General features: G+C 47.9%; 1 protein-coding gene and 2 pseudogenes across 1 annotated transcript; 2 read left to right on the plus strand and 1 right to left on the minus strand.

The window, feature by feature from the left end:
• The first annotated feature begins 2,818 nt into the window (after positions 1-2,818).
• On the plus strand, positions 2,819-6,734 carry MAP1LC3C (microtubule associated protein 1 light chain 3 gamma). Its single transcript, XM_005539662.4, has 4 exons — positions 2,819-2,969; positions 3,071-3,126; positions 3,283-3,389; positions 5,529-6,734. Exons 1-4 carry the CDS (start codon positions 2,912-2,914, stop codon positions 5,749-5,751), a joined length of 444 nt encoding a protein of 147 aa, XP_005539719.3. The 5' UTR covers positions 2,819-2,911; the 3' UTR covers positions 5,752-6,734.
• A 1,922-nt stretch (positions 6,735-8,656) lies between these two features.
• Positions 8,657-12,327, minus strand: LOC102130798 (cofilin-1 pseudogene; annotated as a pseudogene).
• A 10,907-nt stretch (positions 12,328-23,234) lies between these two features.
• Positions 23,235-24,303, plus strand: LOC102115026 (large ribosomal subunit protein uL30-like 1 pseudogene; annotated as a pseudogene).
• The last annotated feature ends 1,687 nt before the right edge of the window (positions 24,304-25,990 follow it).

The raw sequence follows: 25,990 nt of genomic DNA on the forward strand, positions 1-25,990 counted from the left end.
ATGGGCGTAAGTACCGCAAAGCAACCCCTGGCCCCAGGAACTGGAAGAGCTGTGTCTTGCCCTTCCTAGTCCCTTTGATCCCAGGCAAGGGATTAATATCTCAGGCCCTGTGATATTGAGAAATACATGTTTAGTTTTCATTCAATTTCCTGGCATACAACTTCTAAAAACTCTTGGAATTTTCTTTTTTTGTTTGTTTCTGTTTTTTGTTTCTGAGACGAAGCCTCACTCTGTTGCCCAGGTTGGAGTGCAGTGGTGCAATCTTGACTTATTTCAACCTCCGCCTCCTGGCTTCAAGTGATTCTCCTACCTCAGGATCCTGAGTAGCTGGGACTACAGGCACCCACCACCATGCCTGGCAAATTTTTGTATTTTTAGTGAAGAGAGGGGTTTCACTATGATAGCCAAGTGGGTCTCGAACTCCTGACGTCAGGTGATCTGCCCACCTCGGCCTCCTAAACTGCTGGGATTACAGGTGTGAGTCACTGTGCCCGGTGGAATCCTTGGAATTTTCAAAGTGATAGGTGTCTCTTTTTTTTAATTTTTAATTTTTATTTTTTTTTCTGAGGTGGAGTCTCACTCCATTGCCCAGGCTGAAATGCAGTGGCACAAGCTCGGCTCACTGCAAGCCCTGCCTCCCGGGTTCAAGCGATTCTCCTACCTCAGTCTCCTGAGTAGTTGGGATTACAGGCAACCACCACCACGCCCAGCTAATTTTCTTGTATTTTAGTAGAGACAGGGTCGCCATGTTGGGCAAGCTGGTCTCGAACTCCTGACCTCAAGTGATCCATCCACCTTGGCCTCCCGAAGTGCTGGGATTACAGGTGTGAGCCACTGCTCCCAGCAGTAAGTGTCTTTTTTTGCTCATCAGTGGACTGATGGCTGGCAGCCCCTGGGTAGCTTCTGGATGGGGGCTGGGCGCCAGAAAGACAAAAGTGAGATTAGAGGGTTGGAATTTTTAGCCCCACCTCCAGCCTCTGGGGAGGTTAGAGGGGTTGAAAGTCAAATTGATTACCAGTGGCCAACGGTTTAATCAATCTTGCCTACATAATGAAGCCTTCATAAAAACCCAAAAGGCCTAGGTTCTGGTAGCTGAACATGTGGAGGTTCCTGGAGGGTGGCATGCCCTTCCCCCACACCGCGCCCTATGCATCTCTTCATCTGTATCCTTCGTGATATCCTCTGTAAGAAGCCAGTAAATGTGTTTCCCTGAGTTCTGTGAGTCATTCTAGCCAATTAATGAAACCCAAGGCGGGGGCTATTGGAAGCCTGACGTATATCCCATAGATCAGAAGCACAGGGAAAACAAGCTAGGGTCCGGGCACGGCGGCTCATGCCTGTAATCCCAGCTCTTTGGGAGGCCAAGGCAGGAGGATCATCAGGTCAGGAGTTTGAGACCAGCCTAGCCAACATGGTGAAACCCCCTCTCTACTAAAAATACAAAAATTAGCCAGGCGTGGTGTCACGTGCCTGTAATCCCAGCTACTTGGGAGAAATTGCTTGAACCCAGGAGGCAGAGATTGCAGTGAGCTGAGATCGTGCCACTACACTCCAGCCTGGGCAACAGAGCAAGACTCTGTTTCAAAAAAATGAACAAACAACAAACACAACTTGGGGCTTGCAACTGGCATTGCAAGTGGGGGACAGTCTTGTGGGACAGAGCCCGCAGCCTGTGGGATCTGACGCTGTCTCCAGGTAGACAGCGTCAGAGCTGTATTGGAGGAGACCGAGCTGGTGTCCACTGCAGAACTGGTTGCTCGGTGTATGGGGAATCTCCCCAACCCACACACACACACGCACATCTAGTGTCAAAAGTGATCTGTGTTGTGAGAATAGAAGAGAAATGGAGTTTGGTTTCCCCTATGTATGACCAGAGGCCCAGTTTCTTAACTCCAAAAGCGAGATCTTGGGGGCAATTGTCCTTCCTTCCTTCTTTTATCCCAGAGAAAACTAAGTGACAGAATATACTGGAGTATATTGGACTTGGAGTATACCAGAGTATATTGGACTTGGAGTATACCGGGATATATTGGGCTTGGAGTACACCAGAGTACATTGGAAGTACTTGGACTTCCTTGTAACAACTCTGGGTTTGTCTGTTTGTTTGTTTGTTTGAGATGAAGTTTCACTCTTGTTGCCCAGGCTGGAGTGCAATGGTGTGATCTTGGCTCACTGCAACCTCTGCCTCCTGGGTTCAAGCGATTCTCCTGCCTCAGCCTCCTGAGTAGCTGGGATTACAGGTGCCCACCACCACACCCGGCTAATTTTTGTATTTTTAGTAGAGATGGGACTTCAGCATGTTGGCCAGGTGATCCACCCGCCTCGGCCTCCCAGGTGCGGGATTACAGGTGTGGCCCACTGCACCCGGCATACAACTCTAGGTTTTAATCCATATTTGCTCTCTTACTAGCTGTGTGCCCTCGGGCAAATCACTTCACCTTTCTTAGTATAGGTTTCCTTCTGTGAAAAAGGGCATGGACCATTGTGAGAATTACACAGCACACTTCAGGCTGAGGTGGATCCAGCTTGGACTCCCCTTGCTACTGAAGTACAAAAACGTCCCAGCACAAGGCAGTTTTACCTCTCCACAGTCCGCTGCCCAGCCAATGATTTTATTACAAACCCTAATTTCTTTTGCAAAGAAACATCTTGAACTGGTCATGAACAAAGTGGCTTTCTCTGACCAGCAAGCAGGTGGCGATTCCATTTCCATCAGAACTGACCTCCTGCTGCCCAGGGAGGGGGAGTGGGGAGAGGGGAGGAGAGGAGAGGCCTGATGTCACTCAGCCCTACATAAGGGCCTCCTTCAAGCTCCTGCAGGCAGTTTGGAAGCAGCTGGAGGAATGAGTTAGGTTCCTGGTTGCCGGACATTTTTTTTTCTTTTTTAAAACAGACACAGCTGTTGAGTGAAATGCCGCCTCCACAGAGAATCCCAGGCGTCAGACCTTTCAAGCAGAGGAAGAGCTTGGGTAAATTTCTTGGGGTAGTTTTCTGGGTTACTGGAAAGAGAGGAGAGGATCTGGCCTTCTCTTGATCTTTGCTTCTTCCCTTGTGCTTGAAACATTCACAGCAATCAGACAAGAGGAAGTTGCTGGAATCCGGGCAAAGTTCCCCAACAAGATCCCGGTAAGACACCATTGGACTTCCGCTGGGGGGCGTGGGGGTGGGGTTCCGAGCCTGTTCTTTGAAGAAACCAAGAGCAGCCAACAGCTTCCCTCTCTCCGTTCCAAGTTCCTAAGACTCACGCTGAGTCACATTCTTAAGGATGGACACTCTTGACAGGTGGTAGTGGAGCGCTACCCCAGGGAGACGTTCCTGCCCCTGCTGGACAAAACCAAGTTCCTGGTCCCGCAAGAGCTGACCATGACCCAGTTCCTCAGCATCATCCGGTAGGTGGCGCAGAGCACGCCGGGGAGGAAGGTGCGCGGGGTGTGCCGGGCCGTTCGCTTTCGTCCTCTGACGGTTTTATTCTGGCGATAGGGGTATGTCGGGGCGGCAGAGGAAAGGGATTTTTCTGAAGTCATCTTTTGGATTCACTAGTACCCTGAAAAGATGCTCTTAGAATGACTCTATTTTAAACCCGGGCGCAGTGGCTCACGCCTGTAATCCCAGCACTTAGGAAGGCTGAGGCAGGTGGATTGCCTGAGGTTAGGGGTTCGAGACCAGCCTGGGCAACGTGGTGAAACCCCGTCTCTACTAAATATACGAAAATTAGCCGGGCGTGGTGGTGGCAGGTGCCTGTAATCCCAGCTACTTGGGAGGCTGAGGCAGGAGAATCGCTTGAACCTGGGAGGCGGAGGTCCCAGTGAGCCGAGATCGTGCCACTGCAGTCTGGCCTGGGCGACAAGAGTGAAACTCTGTCTCAAAAAAAAAAAAAAAAAAAGAATTACTCCATTTTAAATAGGTAAGGAGAATCTCTCAGACAACAACAACAAAAAAGAGCTGCCAACATTTCTAAGAATTTCCTAAAGTAGTCTTGGCTCTCAAGCTAGTCCAGCAGATCCTTTGTTTCAGATCCTGTCTGAAACGGAGTCTGCGCGTCCCTTGCAGAGAACAGTACCTTTTCCAAGTGTATGTGTGCCTGGGGGTGGGGACTTTTCCCCGAAAGAAACGTTCCCTGTTCAGAACACAGAGAGAAAATCATCTCCCAAACACACTCCTCCCTTGGTTAAGCCAGAGGTACAGCAAAGAACAGGCAGCTATTCTTGAAGCTTAAAGGATGTCACTCGACACATGGATTCAGTAAAAAATGATTTGGGAGCAAAGTAAATAGACCCGATGAGTAAGTTTTCAACAGGGTTGAAAAGGGCTGGGAAACTGCGTCGCTGTTGCAGCCTGTTTCTTTGAGAACACACGATGAATGAGTGTCTTTTTATTTTGCTTTATTTAGCTCTTTCGCCCAGGCTGGAGTGCAGTGGCGTGATCCTAGTTTACTGCAGCCTTGACCTCCTGGGCTCAGGTGATCCTCCCATCTCAGCCTCCTGAGTAGCTGGGACTACAGGCAAGCACCACTGTGCCTGGCTAATTTTAAAAATGTTTTGTAGAGATGCGGATCTCACCATGTTGCCCAGGCCTCTTTTTATTTTGTTTTACTGAATTGTTTAAGAGTATTCTGATTTCCTCTCTCTAGGCAAGCTTACATGTTAAGGTCAGTTCAGTGTGAATGGAAGGTGGCCAAGGGAGAATGAAAGTTAGGATTAGGGCTGAGCACGGTGGCTCACACTGTAATACCAGCAATTTGGGAGGCCAAGGCAGGTGGATTACCTGAGGTCAGGAGTTCAAGACCAGCCTGGCCAACATGGCAAAACCCCATCTCTACTAAAAATACAAAAATTACCCAGCTGTGGTGTTGCATGCCTGTAATCTCAGCTACTTGGGAGGCTGAGGCAGGGGAATCAAAAAAAAAAAATGTGAAATGTCAGAGAGACTGTGCATCACCTTTGTACCTCTAGGGAAATAGCTTTAATTTCTTTTCTTTCTTTCTTTCTTTTTTTTTTTTTTTTTTGAGATGCAGTCTTGCTCTGTCACCAGGCTGGAGTGCAGTGGTGCAATCTCGGCTCACTGCAATCTCCACCTCCCGGTTCTCCTGCCTCAGCCTCCCTAGTAGCTGAGACTACAGGTGCATGCCACCATGCCCAGCTAATTTTTGTATTTTTAGTACAGACTGGATTTTACCATGTTAGCCAGGATGGCCTCTATCTCTTGACCTCATGATCTGCCCGCCTCGACCTCCCAAAGTGCTGGGATTATAGGCGTGAGCCACTGCACCCAGCCCAAAAGATTGAATTTCATAACAAACAGAAGTTATTTGCTTAGCATTTTTGTGTTGTCATGTTTCCTCGTCCTGTTTGTGTTCTCATATTTCATCCATGGAATGGCCTCACCCTTTTGACCCAAATGGGAAGCTTATAGTTCCTAAATCTCAGGGAAGAAGGAGGGAGCAATTCAGTCTTCTTGAGTGTCATGAGGCTGCAGATCCCTGGGCTGTCTCGCAGGTCACCCCCTCACCACCCTCCTGCCCATTCCAGGAGCCGCATGGTCCTGAGAGCCACGGAAGCCTTTTACTTGCTGGTGAACAACAAGAGCCTGGTCAGCACGAGCGTAACCATGGCAGAGATCTACAGAGACTACAAGGATGAGGATGGCTTCGTGTACATGACCTACGCCTCCCAGGAGACGTTTGGCTGCCTGGAGTCAGCAGCCCCCAGGGATGGGAACAGCCTTGAGGACAGACCCTGCAGTCCTCTCTAGCCCGTGTTGGGAAGGATGTGTGCTCTGACAGACGCGTCAGACGCTGGCAGAAGGGACTGGTTTTCTCCTGCGTGTACGCTGGAGGAGTCTGAGAAGCAGGGATGCCTGGGGTGATCAGCTCCAACCAGCGTCAGCAGAGTGGTGGCTCTTCCTAGTTTACTCTTTGTGCTCCATGCTCTTGTGTTCTTCTAAGAAAAATGTGGGCTGCTCTTGAAAGTTATGTAATTATCACCTTTTTTTTTTTTTTTTTTTTTTTTGAGACAGGGTCTTGCTTTATTGCCCAGGCTGGAGTGCAGTGGCACGATCTTGGCTCACTGCAACCTCCGCCTCCCGGGTTCAAGTGATTCTTCTGCCTCCACTCACTGGGTGGCTGGTATTACAAGCATGTGCCACCACACTCGGCTAATTTTTGTATTTTTAGTAGAGATGGGGTTTTACCATGTTGGCCAGGCTGGTCTCAAACTCCTGACCTCATGATCCACCCTCCTTGGACTCCCAAAGTGCTGGGATTACAGGCATGAGCCACCACATCCAGCTATATAACCGTATTCTCAATAAGAAATGGTTGGCTTGTGTGATGGTGTTGTGTGATGAGCTGGAGACAATATTTTAAGTGTCTTCTGTGGTATATGTGGGAGGGCCATTGAGGAGTGGGTTTCACTCCCTGCCTGTGGGCAGGTGTCCCATCTAGGGCTCGGTCCTAGAGAACCTCTGGCCTGTAGGCTGTCTCGATGGAACCCAGTGAAGCCAGCGTGAACCATGATAAGCTCATCTGGAGGAGCCCTTATCCGTGTCATTAGAGAAATTATTCGATTTCCCCAGCATTCACTCTATTTGGTTATTTTCTGTCATTCTCTTTTTGTCCTTCTATACCATACATATTTATGCCAAAGCTGTAACTTCTCAACATAAAGTCATTTAAACCATGTGCATGTTTACTATGTGCCAAGCTGTATTCTAAAATAAATATTCTTTATTTTAAAGGAGCTTTATTATTTGGCTTCTTATCACAACTCTCTATGGCTAACTATTGTTACAGTTAACCCACACAATGGGTGGGTTTGATCGCTTGGTGGGTGACGGTCCAATGACCCAAGGAGGAATTTAAAAGGGGATTTTATTAATTCTAACAAGTAAGGAGGATACTGGGGATAGTTCCCAAAGCAGTGCCTCCCTGAACAAAAGTGAACGCAGGGCATTTATTGTGTTGGTTAGCTGAGTCATTGTGTGCAGAGGTAGAGTCAAGGAGTGCAGGCACAGTCACCGGGCATGCTTCTACGTAGGTCGCATGTGTAGAAAATTGTGAATAAGCTTCTCCTAGGAGGGGGTTTGTTTTTCACCATTAATGAGCCTTTCTATTATTGTCTTTTTTGTTTGTTTGTTTGAGACAGTCTTGCTCTGTCACCCAGGCTGGGGTGCCGTGGTGCTATCTCAGCTCACTGCAACCTCTGCCTCCTGGGTTCAAGAGATTCCCCTGCCTCAGCCTCCCAAGTAGCTGGGATTACAGGCATGCACCACCACGCCCAGCTAATTTTGTATTTTTAGTAGAGATTTTGTATTTTTAGTAGAGTTTCTCCAGGTTGGACAGGCTGATCTTGAACTCCTGACCTCGGGTGATCTGCCCACCTCGGCCTCCCAAAGTATTGGGATTACAGGTGTGAGCCACTGTGCCCGGCTTTTTTTTTTTTTTTTTTTTTTTTTTTTTTGAGACAGAGTCTCGCTCTGTTGCCCAGGCTGGAGAGCAGTGGCATGGTCTCCACTCACTGCAAGCTCTGCCTCCCGGGTTCATGCCATTCTCCTGCCTTAGCCTCCCGAGTAGCTGGGACTATAGGTGCCTACCACCACACCTGGCTAATTTTTTGCATTTTTTTTTTTTTAATAGAGAAGGGGTTTCACCGTAGCCAGGATGGTCTTGATCTCCTGACCTCGTGATCTGCCCGCCTCGGCCTCTCAAAGTGCTGGGATTACAGGCGTGAGCCACTGCGCCCGTACTTAAATGGTAGGTTTATTACTGGTTCTGCTTCCATGAGTGGCTGTGACCAGGGGAAAAGCGAGAGGAACCAGCTGGCACAGGGAGGGGTCATCTCCACAACATTCCATTTATACACAGAACTAGGCAAGCACAGAGTCACTATTGTGGTTAGAAGTTGGCAGCAAAGGCTGGGTGCGGTGGCTCACGCCTGTAATCCCAGCACTTTGGGAGGCCAAGACGGGCAGATCACGAGGTCAGGAGATCGAGACCATCCTGGCTAACACGGTGAAACCCCATCTCTACTAAAAATACAAAAAATTAGCCAGGCGCGGTGGCGGGCGCCTCTAGACCCAGCTACTCGGGAGGCTGAGGCAGGAGAATGGTGTGAACCCAGGAGGCGGAGCTTGCAGTGAGCCGAGATCGCACCACTGCACTCCAGCCTGGGCGACAGAGCGAGACTCCATCTCAACAAAAAAAAACAAAAAACACAGAAGAAGTTGGCAGCATGAGGCTGGGCGTGGTGGTTCACGCCTGTAATCCCAGCACTCTGGGAGGCAGAGGTGGGCAGATTGCCTGAACTCAGGAGTTCGAGACCAGCCTGGACAACACGGTGAAACCCCATCTCTACCTAAATACAAAAAATTAGCCGGGTGTGGCAGTGCACACCTGTAGTCCCAGCTATTGGAGAGGTTGAAGCAGGAAAATTGCTTGAATCCAGGAGGTGGAGGTTGCAGTGAGCTGTGATTGTGCCACTGCACTCCAGCCTGGGCAACAGAGTGAGAATCTGTCCCAAAAAAAAAAAAAAAAAAAAAAGTTGACAGCATGGGAAGGGGGAGAAACAGGTGGGGAGTGGGGGTGTTGTTAAAAAAAACTACAGTCTCCCTCACAACTGGGGTGCCTGGGGTAACTTGATCTGCTTCGACCCAAGAGGAATCAGAAGATCCAAAGCAGTTTGGGAAGGCCAGAACCCTCAGGGATGGAGGGAGGAGGAAAACCCAGGGGTGGGGGATCTGTTTGGCAACTGGGGTGAAGGGATTGCCCTCCCCCTACTGGGGTACCCCCAGCCCCTCTGGTCTGGCAGGAAGGAGGCAGCCTGCAACCCCTGAGGGCAGGGGTGGGGCTGCCAGATGCTCCAGGCAGGGAGCCAGAAAGAGCTGACAAAGGCTTACCCTCCAGGGGGATGAAGGCAATGCCCCCCAGCTTCTCTGCCAGGGTGCAGCAGTCCTTGACCTCCTCGAAGCAGTTTGCTTGTAATTCATGCTTGCTCCCTGTCAGCTTCTTGATGGCATTTTTGGAGCTGGCTTAGATCATTTTGCTTATAAGGGATGCAGGTTCAGGGGCCCAGAAGATAGACACCAGGTCCTCCTCCTTGCTCTCTTTGTCTCGTAGATTGTGGCATAGAGAGCATAGCGGCAGTTCTTATCTGGCAGCATCTCGACAAAGGTGGTGTAGGGGTCATGGATGGTCTGTCCCACGTCACCCGCCAGGGTCTCATTGCCTTCCCCCAGGATGATGTTCTTCTTGTCCTCACTCAGGCAGAAGAGCACCGCCTTCCTGTGCTTCTTCACCTTCTCTGGCGTCAAAGACTTACACACCTTCAGGTCGTTGAACACCTTGATGACACCATCAGAGATGACTGAAACTTTTTTGTTTTGTTTTTGAGATAAGGTCTCACTCTGTCTCCCAGGCTGGAGTGCAGTAGTGCAATCGCAGCTCCCTGCAACCTCCACCTCCCGGCTCAAGCAATTCTCCTGCCTCAGCCTCCAGAGTGGCTGGGACTATGGGGGTGTGCACCACCACGCCCAGTCAATTTTTCAAATTTTTTGTTGATACGGGGTCTTGCTATGTTACCCAGGCTGGTCTCAAACTCCTAGGCTCAAGTGATCCGCCCATCTAAGCCTCCTAAAGTGCTAGAATCACAGGCATTAGTCACCATACAGGCCAGAGAGGGGATTTTTAGTGTGGTAATGAAGAGAGTTCGCCAAAGTTCAGCTCCAACTCAGGCCTCTCTGGATCCAGCTGGTTTTTGTGTTTTCCTGGGGCCGAGCTTCTTCCTGTCACTTTTGGAAACAAGAACTTAAGGTGCAGCAGGTCACAAGTGGATACATTTTCACAGTGCATACCCAACAAACTAGCGACCCTGGGCATTTTACAGATAAGGAAACAGGCCCAGAAAGGCCAAGAATATTTTCCATTTTCACACAACATTGTCTCATCAGGACTTGAGGTTGGGCAGCCACTTTTATAAGCCAGGCTGCTAGCTCTCTGTTGGGCTCCCTATCTAAGTGGAAGTTACTTTACTTGACAAATACGGGATCCTTGAGCTACAGTGTTGAGTGACACTAACACAACCTACAGAGGGAACAGGAGGTACAGTGGAGCTCCATGAATGCATTAACAATAGGGTGTTTCAAGGCCGGGCGTTGTGGCTCACACCTGTAATCCCAGCATTTTGGGAGGCCGAGGCAGGTGGATTGCTTGAGCTCAGGAGTTTGAGACCAGCCTGGGCAACATGGCAAAACCCCGTTTCTACAAAAAATACAAACATTACCTGGGTGGTGGTGTGCACACCTGTAGTTCCAGCTACATGGCTGAAGCAGGAGGATTGCTTGAGCCTGAGAGACAGAGGTAGCAGTGAGCTGAGATCTCACCATTGCACTCCAGCCTGGGTGGGAAAATGAGACCCTGTCTCAAAAACAACAACAAAAATACGGTGTTTCATTCATCAACAGTACAACAAGAACAAGTGCTTGGAGAGTGTGGTCACAGGAGATACTGCAGCCTCAAATTCCTGGGTTTGTGAACAGGGTTTTAAAGTGTGGATGAGAGTTTATCTAGGAAGGAGTTTTGATTGATATTCAGCAAACATTTAAGGAGCATTTACTGACTATCTACTAGCACTATGTTGGGTCCTGAAAATACCTCATTGAACAAGGTAGGCAAGGTCCTGGCCCTCATGGAGCCCAGTTTAATGCTAGCAAGGGAAGGAAGAAAGCATTCAGATATTTATAAGTACAATAAAAAAGAAGAAAAAAACTCAGTGATTGGCAGATGGAATGCATTTTCCAGGTGATCAGAGGGGGAATAATTTTCACTTGGGCCAGAATGACGGGACGGAGCCAATGGTGGAGATGGAACACACCAGGCAGAGGAAGGCGTGATTGAGAAAAGGCTCCTACTGTTTAAGCGTTTTACAAACAGGATTCCAGGGTGTCTGCAGCCAGTGACAGGGAGAAAGGACTAGGCAGGTCTTCAGGGCCCTGTAAATTTTGTTAAGGTGTTCGGACTTTTATTAAAAGATGCATCATGAGAAAGAGGAAGCATCCTAATGGGAGAGAGAGAGTTGTTTTTTTGTTTTTGTTTCTGTTTTTGTTTTTGTTTTTTGAGGCAGAGTCTTGCTCCATCACCCAGGCTGGAGTGCAGTGGCGTAGTGTTGGTTCACTGCAACCTCTACCCTCCCAGGTTCAAGCGATTCTTATGCCTCAACCTCCCGAGTAGCTGGGATTACAGGTGTGCACCACCACACCCGGCTGATTTTTGCATTTTTAGTAGAGATGGGGTTTCACCATATTGGCCAGGCTGGTCTTGAACTCCTGGCTTCAAAGGATTTACCCGCCTCAGCCTCCCAAAGTGCTGGGATTACAGGCGTGAGCCACCGTGCCCAGCTAAGAGAGAGTATTTGTTCTAGAAACTGGGACTCAGAGAAGGTGTGAGCTCCCTAAAGTCCCTCAACAGTGCTGGGCCTGGCGGATCTCCTGGGCTCACTCCCTCTGGGGCCTGCTGTTTCCTCCTCCAGGCTACTTCCCCCACTCCCAGGTGGCTACTCACCATCTCTCCTGCCTGTGGCTGTCCTTACCCTCCCTGGCTTGTCTGCTCTAGTCAGTTCCTCTAATATGTCCTTCAAGTCATCTGTGCCATATGCCAAGTAAAAACCCTGACTCCTCGGTTCCTTCTCCAGACATACTCTTATTGTTTAGCCTGGATCAATGAATATTCTTCCCAAATAAATCTACTTTCTGGAGTGAAATTTTTTTTTTTTGAGGTGGAGCCTTGTTCTGTTTCCCAGGCGGGAGTACAGCAGCTTGATCTCAGCTCACTGCAACTTCCACCTCCCAGGTTCAAGTGATTCTCCTGCCTCAGCCTCCTGAGTAGCTAGGACTACAAACACCCACCACCATGCCTGGCTAATTTTTGCATTTTTAGCAGAGATGGGGTTTCACCGTGTTGGACAGGCTGGTCTCGAACTCCTGGCCTCAAGTGATCCACCCGCCTCGGCCTCCCAAAGTGCTGGGATTACAGGTGTGAGCCATTCTAAAGTGGACTTTGAACTGGAGAAGCCATCTTTGGCCTTGGACACTCACCTAACTGCCTATGCCCAGTGCTGCTTCTCCTGCTCCCAGCCTTCTCCACTTCCTTGGTCTTTCTTGGATCACAGCAGTGTAGGTTGTCACCATGCTGCAGATGCAAGGTCCTCCCCTGGATATGCATCTGGGTGAGCTCTCAAGTTCTCTTTGCCCTCCAAGATCCTTCCTGATGTGGCTCCCCCTCCTACATTCATCAGAGAGGTGAAGGATGACTTCGGCTGCCTTGTTGAGGGTGGGCATTGTTTAGTAACCAGTAAAAACTCTGCATAAAACAACCACCCATATTTTATGCTCATGGTGTCGATGGATAAGGGGACTTCAGAAAGCCTACAGGGCGCAGCTTCTCTATGCTCCACGGTGCCTGGGGACTCAGCTGGAAAGACCTGAAGGTTGGGGAGTAACTTAAATGACTGGGAGCTGCTGGGCACAGTAGCTCATGCCTGTAATCCCAACACTTTGGGAGGCCGAGGCGGGTGGATCATGAGGTCAGGAGATCGAGACCATCCTGGCCAACACGGTGAAACCCCGTCTCTACTAAAAATACAAAATATTAGCCTGGCATGGTGGCATGTGCCTGTATTCTCAGCTACTCGGGAGGCTGAGGCAAGAGAATTGCCTGAACCCGGGAGGTGGAGGTTGCGGTGAGCCAAGATCGCGCCATTGAACGCCAGCCTGGGCGACAGAGTGAGATGTTTAAAAAAAAAAATGGCGGCCGGGCGCGGTGGCTCACGCCTGTCATCCCAGCACTTTGGGAGGCCGAGACGGGCGGATCACGAGGTCAGGAGATCGAGACCATCCTGGCTAACACGGTGAAACCCCGTCTCTACTAAAAAATACAAAAAACTAGCCGGGCGAGGTGGCGGGCGCCTGTAGTCCCAGCTACTCAGGAGGCTGAGGCAGGAGAATGGCGGGAACCCGGGAGGCGGAGCTTGCGGTGAGCTGAGATCCGGCCACTGCACTCCAGCCTGGGCGACAGAGCGAGACTCTATCTCAAAAACAAACAAACAAACAAACAAACAAAAATGGCTGGGAGCTGACATCATCCAGAGGCTTCTTCATTCGCAAGTCCAGCCCCTGGGCTGGGGCGACTCAAGGCTGGTGCTGGCTGGGATTGAAGACTGGAGTGACTCCCTGCAGGTGGCTGGGTTCCAGGGGGGAGCAGGCTCGGAAGGAGTGGCCAGAGAGCACGTGACCCAAAACCCCGACACATGCTCATCTGTCCATAAGGGATGGATTTTTTCAATTGTTTTTAGTCTGGATTTTTTTTTTTTTTTTTAAAGCATCTACTCAGGTACTTAAAATTAATCAGTGATTTGTACTTCTGTGAAGTATCACTTTTCTTTAGGCTTTTCATAATTTTCTATTGATTGTTGTAGTTGATTAACTCATTATGCGTCATATATATTAAAAAGAATTGCTCCATTTATTTTGATCTTGTTTATACAAATTTTCTCACATAGTTGTTTTGTTTTTTGTTTTTTGTTTTTTTGAGACGGAGTCTCGCTCTGTCGCCCAGGCTGGAGTGCAGTGGCCGGATCTCAGCTCACTGCAAGCTCCGCCTCCCGGGTTTACGCCATTCTCCTGCCTCAGCCTCCCGAGTAGCTGGGACTACAGGCGCCCGCCACCGCGCCCGGCTAGTTTTTTGTATTTTTTAGTAGAGACGGGGTTTCATCGTGTTAGCCAGGATGGTCTCGATCTCCTGACCTCGTGATCTGCCCGTCTCGGCCTCCCAAAGTGCTGGGATTACAGGCTTGAGCCACCGCGCCCGGCACATAGTTGTTTTTATTTTATTTTACTTTTTTTGGAGACGGAGTCTCACTCTGTCGCCCAGGCTGGAGTGCAGTGGCACGTTTCTGCTCACTGTAGCCTTTTGCCTCCTGGGCTTAAGCAATTCTCCTGCCTCAGTCTCCTGAGTAGCTGGGATTACAGGCATGCGCCACCACACCTGGCTAATTTTTGTATTTTTAGTAGAGACGGGGTTTTGCCATGTTGGCCAGGCTGGTCTTGAACTCCTGATGTGATCCACCCGCCTCAGCCTCCCAACCAGGTTTCATCTTTTTCCAAATGCCTAACCAATTTCTCACGCACATTTACTGAATAATCTCTCCGTGGGTGTTTGAAAGTGCTGTGATTGTGTGTCTGTGTCTTAGCACCATAGTAACACCAAGGAAACTGCTTAAGAACATGGGCTGTGACATGTTTTTTCATTCCTCATGGCTCCCAGAAATGCTAAGTACATCTTACGTAGTTAATTAATACTTTGTGATAAATTAGAGCACCTGCAGTGTCAACTTCAGAGGGAAAAAACAGAACTACTTATATTGAATTTCGGTGGTGTGAGTGGCTGTTTTTAGTCATTGGGTCAAGCTGGGAAGCCAGTATTTTTTTTGCGGGGAGTTGGCTTGTTGCAATGTATTAGTCACTCTCTCCCCACCCCCTAAAATAAATGGGGGCGAGCTGCTTATGTCACTGCTAACATGGGATCTACAGCCGGCCCCAGATTCACTTCAGTGCCTAGACTGGAGGTCAGCAAACTACTGCCTACGGGCCATTTGCCTTGGGGTCTATTTTTATAAATAAAGTATTACTGGAATGTAGCCAGACCCACTGGGTAACTATTGTCTCTGGCTGCTTTTGTGCTACAGTGACAGCGTTGAGTAGCTGCCACAGAGACCATAAAATCTGCAAAGCCTGCCGGGCGCGGTGGCTCAAGCCTGTAATCCCAGCACTTTGGGAGGCCGAGATGGGCGGATCACGAGGTAAGGAGATCGAGACCATCCTGGCTAACACGGTGAAACCCCGTCTCTACTAAGAAATACAAAAAATAGCCGGGTGAGGTGGCAGCGCCTGTAGTCCCAGCTACTCGGGAGGCTGAGGTTGGAGAATGGCGTGAACCCGGGAGGCGGAGCTTGCAGTGAGCTGAGATCCGGCCACTGCACTCCAGCCCGGGCTACAGAGCGAGACTCCGTCTCAAAAAAAAAAAAAAAAAAAAAATCTGCAAAGCCTAAGATATTTACTATCTGACCTTTTACAGCAAAAGATTGCTGACCTCTGTTCTAGGTTTACAGTAATAGTTCTATCAAGATATCCTGGGGAATAAATCACAATAGAAAGAGTCTTTTAGGGCTGGACACAGTGGCTCATACCTGTAATCCCAGCACTTTGGGAGGCCGAGGCAGGTGGATCACCTGAGGTCAGGAGTTCGAGACTAGCCTGGCCAACATGGCAAAACCCCATCTCCACTAAAAATACAAAAAATAACCGGGCATGGTGGCATGTGCCTGTAATCTCAGCTACTTGGAAGCTGAGGCAGTAGAATCACTTTAACCTGGAAGGTAGAGATTGCAGTGAGCTGAGATTGCGCCACTGCACTCCAGCCTGGGGGACAGAGCTAGACTCTGTCAAAAAAAAAAAAAAAGAAAAAGAAAAAAAAAGAGAGATAAGGAGAAAGAGAGAGAGAAAGGAAAGGAAAGGAAAGGAAAGGAAAGGAGAAAAAAAAGAAAAGAAAAGAAGGAAAGAAAGGAAGAAAAAAAGAGTCTCTGTGTTGTTGTTTTGGTCCCGCATGAGATCAGAAGAAAGGCATTGCCAAATCTACTGGGCTTGCCGACTTCTGTACTGCCAAGCCCTTGCCTGGAGGAGTTAATACAGGCAGAGTTCTTCACAACTCAAAAGGCCTTCTTAGTCTCACAAGTATCTTCAATATCCCCTCACCTTTCCTTTGCTGCTAAACTACATACGGGAGGGTCTTTTATGTAGGTGTTTTTGTTTTTTTGTTAGTTTGTTTGTTTGTTTGACATGGAGTCTCACTCTGTTGCCCAGGCTGGAGTGCAGTGGCGTGATCATGGTTCACTGCAAGGTCTGCCTCCTGGGTTCACGCCATTCTCCTGCCTCAGCCTGCTAAGTAGCTGGGACTACAGGTGCCCACTACCATGCTTAACTAATTTTTTGTATTTTTTAGTAGACATGGGGTTTCACTGTGTTAGCCAGGATGGTCTCAATCTCCAGACCTCATGATCCACCTGCCTTGGCCTCCTAAAGTGCTGGGATTACAGGCGTGAGCCACCGCACCCAGCTGTAGGTGTTTTTTTATAAGTTGATGTGTCAGTTATGTTGGCTATATTGTATTTCATCTTTTTTTTTTCTTTTTTGAGACAGGGTCTCACACTGTCACCCAGGCTGCAGTGCAGTGGTGGGATCATAGCTCCGTGCTGGGACTACAGGTGCATACCACAACGCCCAGCTAACTTTTTTTTTTTTTTTTTTTTTTTTTTTTTTTTTTTTGTAGAGACAAGGTTTTGCCGTGTGCCCAGGCTGGTCTTGAACTCCTGGACTCAAGTGATTCTCCCACCTTGGCCTCCCAAAGTGCCAGGATTACAGGCATGAGCCACTGCACCTGGCGAGAGGGTTTTTATTTTTTATTTTTTTTATTAAAAATTTTTTTTAGAGCCAGAGTCTCACTCTGTCGCCCAGTTTGGAGTGCAGTGGCACAATCTTGGCTCACTGCAACCTCTGCTTCCTGGATTCAAGTGATTCTCATGCCTCAGCCTCCTGAGTAGCTGGGATTACACGCATGCACCACCACACTCAGCTAATTTTTTGTATTTTTAGTAGAGACAGGGTTTCGCCATGTTGGCCAGGCTAGTCTCAAACTCCTGAGCTCAGGCAATCCGCCCACCTCGGGCTCCCAAAGTGCTAGGATTACAGGCATGAGCCACTGCACTTGGCCAAGTTTTTTAATTTTTTGTTTTTTATTATTATTATTATTATTATTATTTTATTTTTTATTTCTTTTTTGAGACAGAGTCTCGCTCTGTCACCCAGGCTGGAGTGCAGTGGTGCAATCTCGGCTCACTGCAAGCTCTGCCTTCCGGGTTCACGCCATTCTCCTGCCTCAGCCTCCCGAGTAGCTGGGACTACAGGCGCCCGCCACCTCGCCCGGCTAGTTTTTTGTATTTTTTAGTAGAGACGGGGTTTCACCGTGTTAGCCAGGATGGTCTCGATCTCCTGACCTCGTGATCCACCCGTCTCGGCCTCCCAAAGTGCTGGGATTACAGGCTTGAGCCACCGCGCCTGGCCCCTATTATTATTATTTTTAGAGACAGGGTCTCACTTTGTTATCCAGGCTGGAATGCAGTGGCACAATCATAGCTTACTGCAGCCTCAGCTTCCTGGACTCAGGTGATTCTCCCACCTCAGCCTCCTGAATAGCTAGGACTACAAGTGTGTGCAACTATGCCCAGCGAATTAAAAAAAAAAAAAAAAAAAAAAAGTATAGAGTTGAGGTCTTGCTATATTGCCCAGGTTTGTCTTGAACTCCTGGCCTCAAGAAATCCTCCTGCTCTGCCTCCCAAAGTGCTGAGATTACAGGCATGAGCCCACCACACCTTGCCTGTATGGGAGATTTCTAAGTGTCTATTGTTTTCTTTCACAGACAAAAGAAGCTAGTTCAGGCTGGGCCCAGTGGCTCACACCTGTAATCCCAGCACTTTGAGAGGCCAAGGAGGGCCAATTACTTGAGGTCAGAAGTTCAAGACCAGCCTAGCCAACATGGTGAAACTCATCTCTACCAAAAATACAAAAATTAGCTAGGCATGGTGATGCATACCTGTAATCCCAGCTACTTGGGAGCCTGAGGCAGGAGAATTGCTTGACCCCTGGAGGGTGGAGGTTGCAGTGAGCCAAGAACAGAGACAAGAGCGAAACTCCATCTCAATGAAAAAGTGACTTGATATTAAGAGAAGGATGCAGGCTGGGCATGGTGACTCATGGCTGTAATCCCAGCACTTTGGGAGGCAGAGGCAGGAGGATTGCTTGAGGCTAGGAGTTCAAGACCAGCCTGGGCAACATAGTGAGACCCCATCTCTAAAGAAAAAAAAAATTATTTAAAAAAAGTTTTAAAAGGAGAGGGATGCTCTCAATAGGAGACAGAAGGTTTCAAATACTAAAAACGACCAGCCCCAGATGTAAAACAAAATGGACAGTATCTTGTGGATTTAAATGACATGGTCCCTTCTAAGTGCCATATTTTCTGGGAACCGCCCCTTGCTTTGGCCCTCAAAGATGTTGCAATGGCTTTGCATGCCACATCCTGACATTTCACGAGCTGGCCCTACTCGGTGGCTCATTCTGTCTGGCCCATGGCCTGTTTCCCTCACATTTTGACGTCATTGCTCAAGATGCTTCCTCTCTTGCCTAGAGTGTGTTCCCTCTAGGGATGAGCTCCTTCCACTGGTTTTTCAAGGTTCAAGGCACTGACTTGGCTTGGTTACGTGCTCCTTCCATTTTACTCAGTGTTTATTTAGGATCTACAATGGCCCTCGAACTCTTAGTCAATGTTCACTAAGTCCTTGAAAGAGTTTATGTACGTTTGTTTGTATGTATGTATTTTTAGAGACAGGGGTCGGGTGTGGTGGCCCACACCTGTAATACCGGCACTTTGGGAGGCCGAAGCAGGTGCATCACTTGAGGTCATGGGTTTGGGAACAGCCTGGCCAACATGGTGAAACCCCGTCTCTACTAAAAATACAAAAATTAGCCACGCGTGGTGGCAGATGCCTATAGTCCCAGCTACTTAGGAGGCTGAGGCAGGAGAATCGCTTGAACCCGGGAGGCAGAGGTTGCAATGAGCCGATATCGTGCCATTGCACTCCAGCCTGGGTGACAGAGCGAGACTCAGTCTAAAAAAAAAACCAGAGATGGGAGCCTCACTTTGTTGCCCCAGGCTGGTCTTGAACTCCAAGACTCAAGAGATCTTTCTGCCTCAGCCTTCCAAAGTGTTGAGATTGTAGGCGTGAGCCTCCATGCCTGGTCTCAAAAATATTTATTAATATTATTATTATTCAAAATTTTAAAGACAAAAAACCTGAGATTTAAAAAAGCCAAGTAATTTTCCTAAAGGCACAAAATCAGTAATCCTGCAGATGAGATTCAGACTTGTATCATCCTACGTGCCAAATACCATGTAGGCCAGACACCAAAAAAGATTATTTGTTGTTTATCTGAAATTTGAATTGAACTAGGGTGTCCTGTATTTTTACTTTTTAAATCTGGCAACTCTGTGTGTGCCCAAGAGTAGGCTGTGGATGGCCCCATCCCTTAGGAGTCTAACTCTTCCTTATACAAATTTTTAAACAAATGAAATTGCCAGGTGAGGTGGCTCATGCCTGTCATCTCAGCACTTTGGGAGGCTAAAGCAGGTGGATCACTTGAGGTCAGGAGTTCAAGACCAGCCTGGCCAACATGGTGAAACCCCATCTCTACTAAAAATACAAAAATTAGCTGGGCTGGTGGTAGGCACCCGTAATCCCAGCTACTCGGGAGGCTGAGGCACAAGAATCACTTGAACCTGGGAGGCAGAGGTTGCAGTGAGTGGTGATTGCACCATTGCCCTCTAGCCTGGGCAACAGAGTGAGACTGTCTCAAAAAAAAAAAAAAAAAAACCAGGCCAGGCGTGGTGCCTCAAGCCTGTAATCCCAGCACTTTGGGAGGCCAAGATGGGAGGATCACGAGGTCAGGAGATCGAGACCATCCTGGCTAACACGGTGAAACCCTGTCTCTACTAAAAAATACAAAAAAACTAGCCAGGCGAGGTGGCAGGCGCCTGTAGTCCCATCTACTCGGGAGGCTGAGGCAGGAGAATGGCATAAACCCGGGAGGCGCAGCTTGCAGTGAGCTGAGATCCGGCTACTGCACTCCAGCCTGGGCAACAGAGCGAGACTGTTTCAAAACAAAACAAAACAAAACAAAAACAAACAAAAAACAAATGAAAATATACACCTAACTTTTGGGTCCTTATTTAAATTTTAGATAAACAGCAAATAATTATTATAGCACAGTAAACAGGCTGGGCACGGTGGCTCACGCCTGTAATCTCAGCACTTAGGGAGACTGAGGTGGGCAGATCACTTGAGGCCAGGAGTTCAAGATCAGCCTGGCCAACATGGTGAAACCCCATCTCTACTAAAAATACAAAAATTAGTCAGGCACAGTGGCTCGTGCCTGTAATCCCAGCGACTTGGGAGACTGAGGCAGGATAATTGCTTGAACCTGGGAGATGGAGGATGCAGTGAGCGGGGATCACACCACTGCCCTGTAGCCTGTGTGACAGAGAGAGACTATGTCTCAAAACAAAAACAAAAGATAGTAAACATATTTTTCTTGACTTCTTCACATCTATTTTGCCAAACAGATTCTTGTTTATATGCAGATAACAAGGAGCTTGCTAAAATAGGAAAACACAGGTGAAGAAACCGAGAAACAATGCAGATGTCATAACTCATAGACCAAGACTTGGGATCAAAGCTCCTTTGAAGGGGTGGCCTGCCCCTCCACACCTGTGGGTGTTTCTCATTAGGTGGAACAAGAGACTTGAGAAAAGAAATGAGACACAGAGACAAAGTATAGAGAAAGAAAAAGTGGGCCCAGGGGACCAGCGCTCAGCTTACAGAGGACCCACACCGGCACCGGTCTCTGAGTTCCCTTAGTATTTATTGATAATTATCTTTACCATCTTAAAGATAAGGGAGTGGCAGGACAATAGGATCATTGTAGGGAGGAAATCAGTAGTAAGACATATGAACAAAAACCTCTGTGACATGAATAAGTTTAAAGGAAAATGCTGTGCCTTGAGATGCATATGCAAACATCTCCATAAACCTTTTAGCAGAATTGTTTCAGCCTATCTCATGGGGAGAAACCTTGGACAATACCTAGCTTTCCTAGGCAGAGGTCCCTGCGACCTTTGGCCGGGTACGTGTCCCTGGGTAGTTGAAATTAAGAGAATGGTGATGACTTTTAACCAGCAAGCTGCCTTCAGGCACTTGTTTAACAAAGACACATTTTGCACAGCCCAAAATCCATTAAACCTTGAGTCACCGCAGCACATGTCTCTTGCAAGGACAAGGTTGGGGGTAGGGTCACAGATTAAGAGCATCTCAAATACAGAACAAAATGGAGTCTCTTATATCTACTTCTTTCTATATAGACACAGTAACAGGCTGATCTCTCTTTCTTTTCCCCACATCCTTCAGACAACAAACATAAAACAGATAATGTAGATCATGAAATTAGAACAAATAAAAGAGCAAAGTAACGACTAAGAACAATGTTGCTGGTGATAACATGCTCAGATTTTCTGAGCCAGTTCTGAAGATCTTTCAGAAAATGTGGCTTTCAGGTTGGAACCTAAATAAATTACCCATGCAAATGTGGGGTGGGGCAAGGGTGTGGCTCCCAGAGTGGAGGGCTGTGGGTGTAGCGAAGTAGAAGAGGGCAGAGCTGCCCTTCCTTTTTTTTTTTTTTTTTCTTTTTTTTTTTGAGACTGAGTCTCGCTCTGTCATTCAGGCTGGAGTGCAGTGGCATGATCTCAGCTCAGTGCAACCTCCACCTCCTGGGTTCAAGCCATTCTCTGCCTCAGCCTTCCGAGTAGCTGGGATTACAGGCACCTGTCACCACGCCTGGCTAATTTTTTGTATTTTTAGTAGAGATGGGGTTTCACCATCTTGGCCAGGCTGGTCTTGAACCCCTGACCTCGTGATCCACCTGTCTTGGCTTCCCAAAGTGCTGGGATTACAGGTGTGAGCCACTGCGCCCAGCCTGCACCGCCCCTACCCGCAACTTTTTTTTTTTTTTCAGGACTAATTACATTATTATTGGGTATTTGGTAAACTCCAAATCCCTTCTTTAAGAGAAGTCAAATCTCAGAGTATAGAGCTTTTGCACAAATGTAAAGAGATTTTCTTTTTGTTTTAAATTTTTTTCTTTTGAGACAGGGTCTTGCTCTGTTGCCCAGGCTGGAGTGCAGTGGTGCGATCTCAGCTCACTGCAACCTCCACCTCCTGGATTCAAGTGATTCTCCTGTCTCAGCCTCATGAGTAGCTGGAATTACAGAAGCACACCACTATGCCTGGCTAATTTTTGTATTTTTATTATAGTAGAGATGGGGTTTCACCATGCTGGCCAGGCTGGTTTTGAACTCCTGGCCTCATGTGATCCGCCTGCTTCCACTGCCCAAAGTGCTGGGATTACAGGCATGAGCCACCCTGCCTGGCCCTCTATATGGTTTACCTTTCCATTTTTTTTTACATATTTTTATTTTTTGAGATGGAATTTTGCTCTTGTGGCCCAGGTTGGAGTGCAGTGGCATGATGTTAGCTCACTGCAACCTCCGCCTCCTGGGTTCAAGTGATTCTCTTGCCTCAGCCTCCTGAGTACCTGGGATTACAGGTGCCCGCCACCACACCCAGCTAATTTTTTGTATTTTTAGTAGAAATGGAGTTTCATCATGTTGGCCAGGCTGAACTCCAACTCCTGACCTTAGGTGATCCACCCGCCTCAGCCTCCCAAAGTGTAGGGATTACAGGTGTGAGGCACCGCGCGTGGCCTCTGGTTTACTTTTTTTTTTTTTTTTTTTTGAGACGGAGTCTCGCTGTCACCCAGGCTGGAGTGCAGTGGCCGGATCTCAGCTCACTGCAAGCTCCGCCTCTCGGTTTCACGCCATTCTACTGCCTCAGCCTCCCGAGTAGCTGGGACTACAGGCCCCCACCACCACACCCGGCTAATTTTTTGTATTTTTAGTAGAGACGGGGTTTCATCGTGTTAGCCAGGATGGTCTCGATCTCCTGACCTCGTGATCCACCCACCTTGGCCTCCCAAAGTGCTGGGATTATAGGCGTGAGCCACCGCGCCCAGCCTGGTTTACTTTTAACATAAAGTTTTTAGTTCTCAAGGGCAAAGGATGGAAGAATACACAATTTTACCCCTTGCTGTGTGATCCCCGACATGGACAACAAAGCAGGTTGAGTTTAAGTGGAAACCAGAAGCATGCCTCTTTGGCCTGGCATGGTGGCTCATGCCTGTAATCCGAGCACTTTGGGAGGCTGAGGCAGGTGGATCACCTGAGGTCAGGAGTTCAAGGCCAACTTGGCCAACATGGTGAAATCCCATCTCTACTAAAAATATAAAAATTAGCCAGGCATGGTGGCGCATGCCTGTAATCCCAGCTACTCAGGAGACTGAGGCACAAAAATCCCCTGAACCTGAGAGGCAGAGGTTGCAATGAGACAAGATTGCACCACTGCACTCCAGCGTGGGCAACAGAGCGAGACTCCGTCTCAAAAAATAAATAAGAGGGTGGGGTTGCACATGACAGTAGCTGCACCACTAGAAAGATGGCAGAGCAAGAGCGAAGAAAAATCCCTTTGGTTCCAGAAAATCTGCTAAAAAAGAGGAAGGTCTATCAAGCCCTCAAAGCCACCCCGGCAAAGCAGGCACTTTTAGCAAAGAAGGAGCAGAGGAAAGGAAAAGGGCCAGGTTTAAGCGACTGGAATCATTCCCACATGATTCCTGGTGGCAGAAACGCGACAAGGTGCGTCTCAGATCACTAGAAGTGAAACCTCATGCCTTGGAATTGCCAGAGAAACATTCCTGGGTCTTTGTTGTACACATCGAAAGGATTGATGGCGTGAGTTTACTGGTGCAGAGAACCACTGCAAGACTTCGCCTAAAGAAAATATTTAGTGGAGTCTTTGTAAAAGTCACCCCCCAGAACCTAAAAATGATGCGTATAGTGGAACGTTATGTGACCTGGGGATTTCCAAATCTGAAGTCTGTCCGAGAATTGGTTTTGAAACGTGATCAAGCCAAGGTCAAGAATAAGACCATCCCTCTGACAGACAACACAGTGATCGAGGAGAACCTGGGGAAGTTTGGTGTCATTTGCTTGGAAGACCTCATTCATGAAATTGCCTTCCCAGGGAAGCATTTCCAGGAGATCTCATGGTTCTTGCGCCCTTTCCACCTCTCAGTGGCCCGTCATGCTACCAAAAATAGAGTGGACTTCCTCAAGGAGATCGGCACACGTGGCTATCAGAGTGAACGCATCAATCAGCACATCCACCAGCTGAACTAGACCCAGGTGTCAAACTGCGGTAAATTTTTATCACTGAAGTGGAAGCATGTGTTTTGTTGTTTGGGGAATTTTTATCAAGTGTCTTCAGAGAAGATTATTTCCTGCTTTATCTTCAAAAACTGGAAAGGAAGGGTCAAAGAAAAGACAGTAGCTGGCTGGGCGTGATGGCTCATGCCTGTAATCCCAACACTTTGGGAGGCTGAGGCGGGCAGATCACCTGAGGTTGGGAGTTGAAGACCAGCCTGACCAACAGGGAGAAATGCCATCTCTACTAAAAATACAAAAATTAGCCAGGCATGGTGGCGCGTGCCTGTTATCCCAGCTACTCGGGAGGCTGAGGCAGGAGAATTGCCAGGTGGAGGTTGCAGTGAGCTGAGATCACGCCATTACACTCCAGCCTGGGCAACAAGCGAAAGTCCATCTCAAAGAAAAGAAAAGACAGTAGCTTACGTTTATGGCAAGCACCTCTCATCACAGTCCAGTTCCAAGGAAAAATTCCAGCGTTTTCTACATTGGGTGCTGCGTCGTCTGAAATCAGCACATTCCGTGGAGGAAGGGTCCCGCTTTGTTGCATCTATCCTAGGGTTTAATGTCGGTAAATGAGTCACTCTAGCATGTACACAAGGCTCCCTAAGACTCCTGCAGCAGCTGACCAAGCCCAGGGACATAACTGAATCTGGAAAGTCCTGGGCCTTGTTTTGAAAAAAACTTGAAATACACATAGGAAGAAAGCCATGAAAGTAAATGCTCACTTGTCTCTGCAAAATAAATAAATAAATAAATAATAAAAGTAAATAAATACTACTCCCCTATTCTTGAAACACTTCTTTTTTTTCTCTCTTTTAAGAGATGGGGTTTTATGGTGTTGCCCAGTCAGGTCTTGAACTCTTGGGCTCAAACGATCCTCCTACCTCAGCTTCCCAAAGTGCCAGGATTCCAGGTGTGAGCTACCGCACTCGGCCAAAGCTCTTTTATGATTCCCAGTTGTTCACTGGATAATTACTAGCATCCATGGTACGCTATGTGAGGTCCTCAATGAACTACCTGTCTGGACTCATTTCTTAGGACTCTACTTATGCCAAAGCGACAGGCAGATTTTATCTGTGTTTAAGGACTCTCCTCAAGTTCACCTGGTATGTTGTGTCTGTAGCATGTTTTAGTGACTGCTGCTTCTTCATGTGGCTTTTCTTTTTTTGTACTTAACGTTCTTCAGAGGCTGGGCATGGTGGCGCACGTCTGTAATCCCAGCACTTTAGGAGGCTGAGATGGGAGGATTGCTTGAGTTCAGGAGCTGGAGACCAGCCTGGACAACATATGGAGACCTTGTCTCAATTAAAAAAAAAAAAAATTCCTCAGATGAAACCCTGAGAATTCCTGTTCTAACTAGCCCTCTTCCAAGGACATTCCCAATGAGCCTAAGAAAATTAAGCTCCCTGCCCCATATTTGCTCTGTAGAGAAATAGGTAAACACCAGCTGGGCATATCTGGCAACATTTTCAGCAATAAAAACAAAAGTTTGCGTTGTGAAAACCAGATTTATTTATTTGGATATGAGACTGGATGGGCCTTTGGAAATTTTTCTAAACCTCAGTGCCATTTTTAGCATCTTTTAGAGATGCAAACTAATTTCACTTGGTGGCACAGAAATGGATTATACGTGGCAGAGCCTGGGATGACTGATTTCCCTCCGTGGAATTGGCCTGTATTTGGGGTGCAGCTGACAGCTGCTGCACCTCCGCAAATACTGAGAATTCAAAACAGCTTTGCCCAGAGCAGAGGTCCAGAAACTTTTTCTGGAAAGGGCAAAATCGTAAATATTTTAGACTCAAAGTTGTCTGCCACCATTCACCAACTCTGCCATTGTAGTTCAAAAGTAGCCAGAGACAATAAGTAAATAAATGGCTGTGGGATAAAATTATCTTTATGAATACCGAAATTTGAATTTAAACTTTCTCACGTGTCCTGAAATGTTATTTTTCCTTTGTTTTTTCCCAA

This window comes from Macaca fascicularis, chromosome 1, assembly GCF_037993035.2.
Source record: "Macaca fascicularis isolate 582-1 chromosome 1, T2T-MFA8v1.1".
Lineage (NCBI taxonomy): Eukaryota > Metazoa > Chordata > Mammalia > Primates > Cercopithecidae > Macaca > Macaca fascicularis.

Bases quoted from the DNA above. Each gene is read 5' to 3' on its own strand.
- MAP1LC3C (XM_005539662.4), top strand. From the start codon at position 2,912: ATGCCGCCTCCACAGAGAATCCCAGGCGTCAGACCTTTCAAGCAGAGG. The intron at 3,127-3,282 runs GTAAGACACCAT...CACTCTTGACAG, and splicing joins AGTTCCCCAACAAGATCCCG to GTGGTAGTGGAGCGCTACCC. The intron at 3,390-5,528 runs GTAGGTGGCGCA...TGCCCATTCCAG, and splicing joins CAGTTCCTCAGCATCATCCG to GAGCCGCATGGTCCTGAGAG.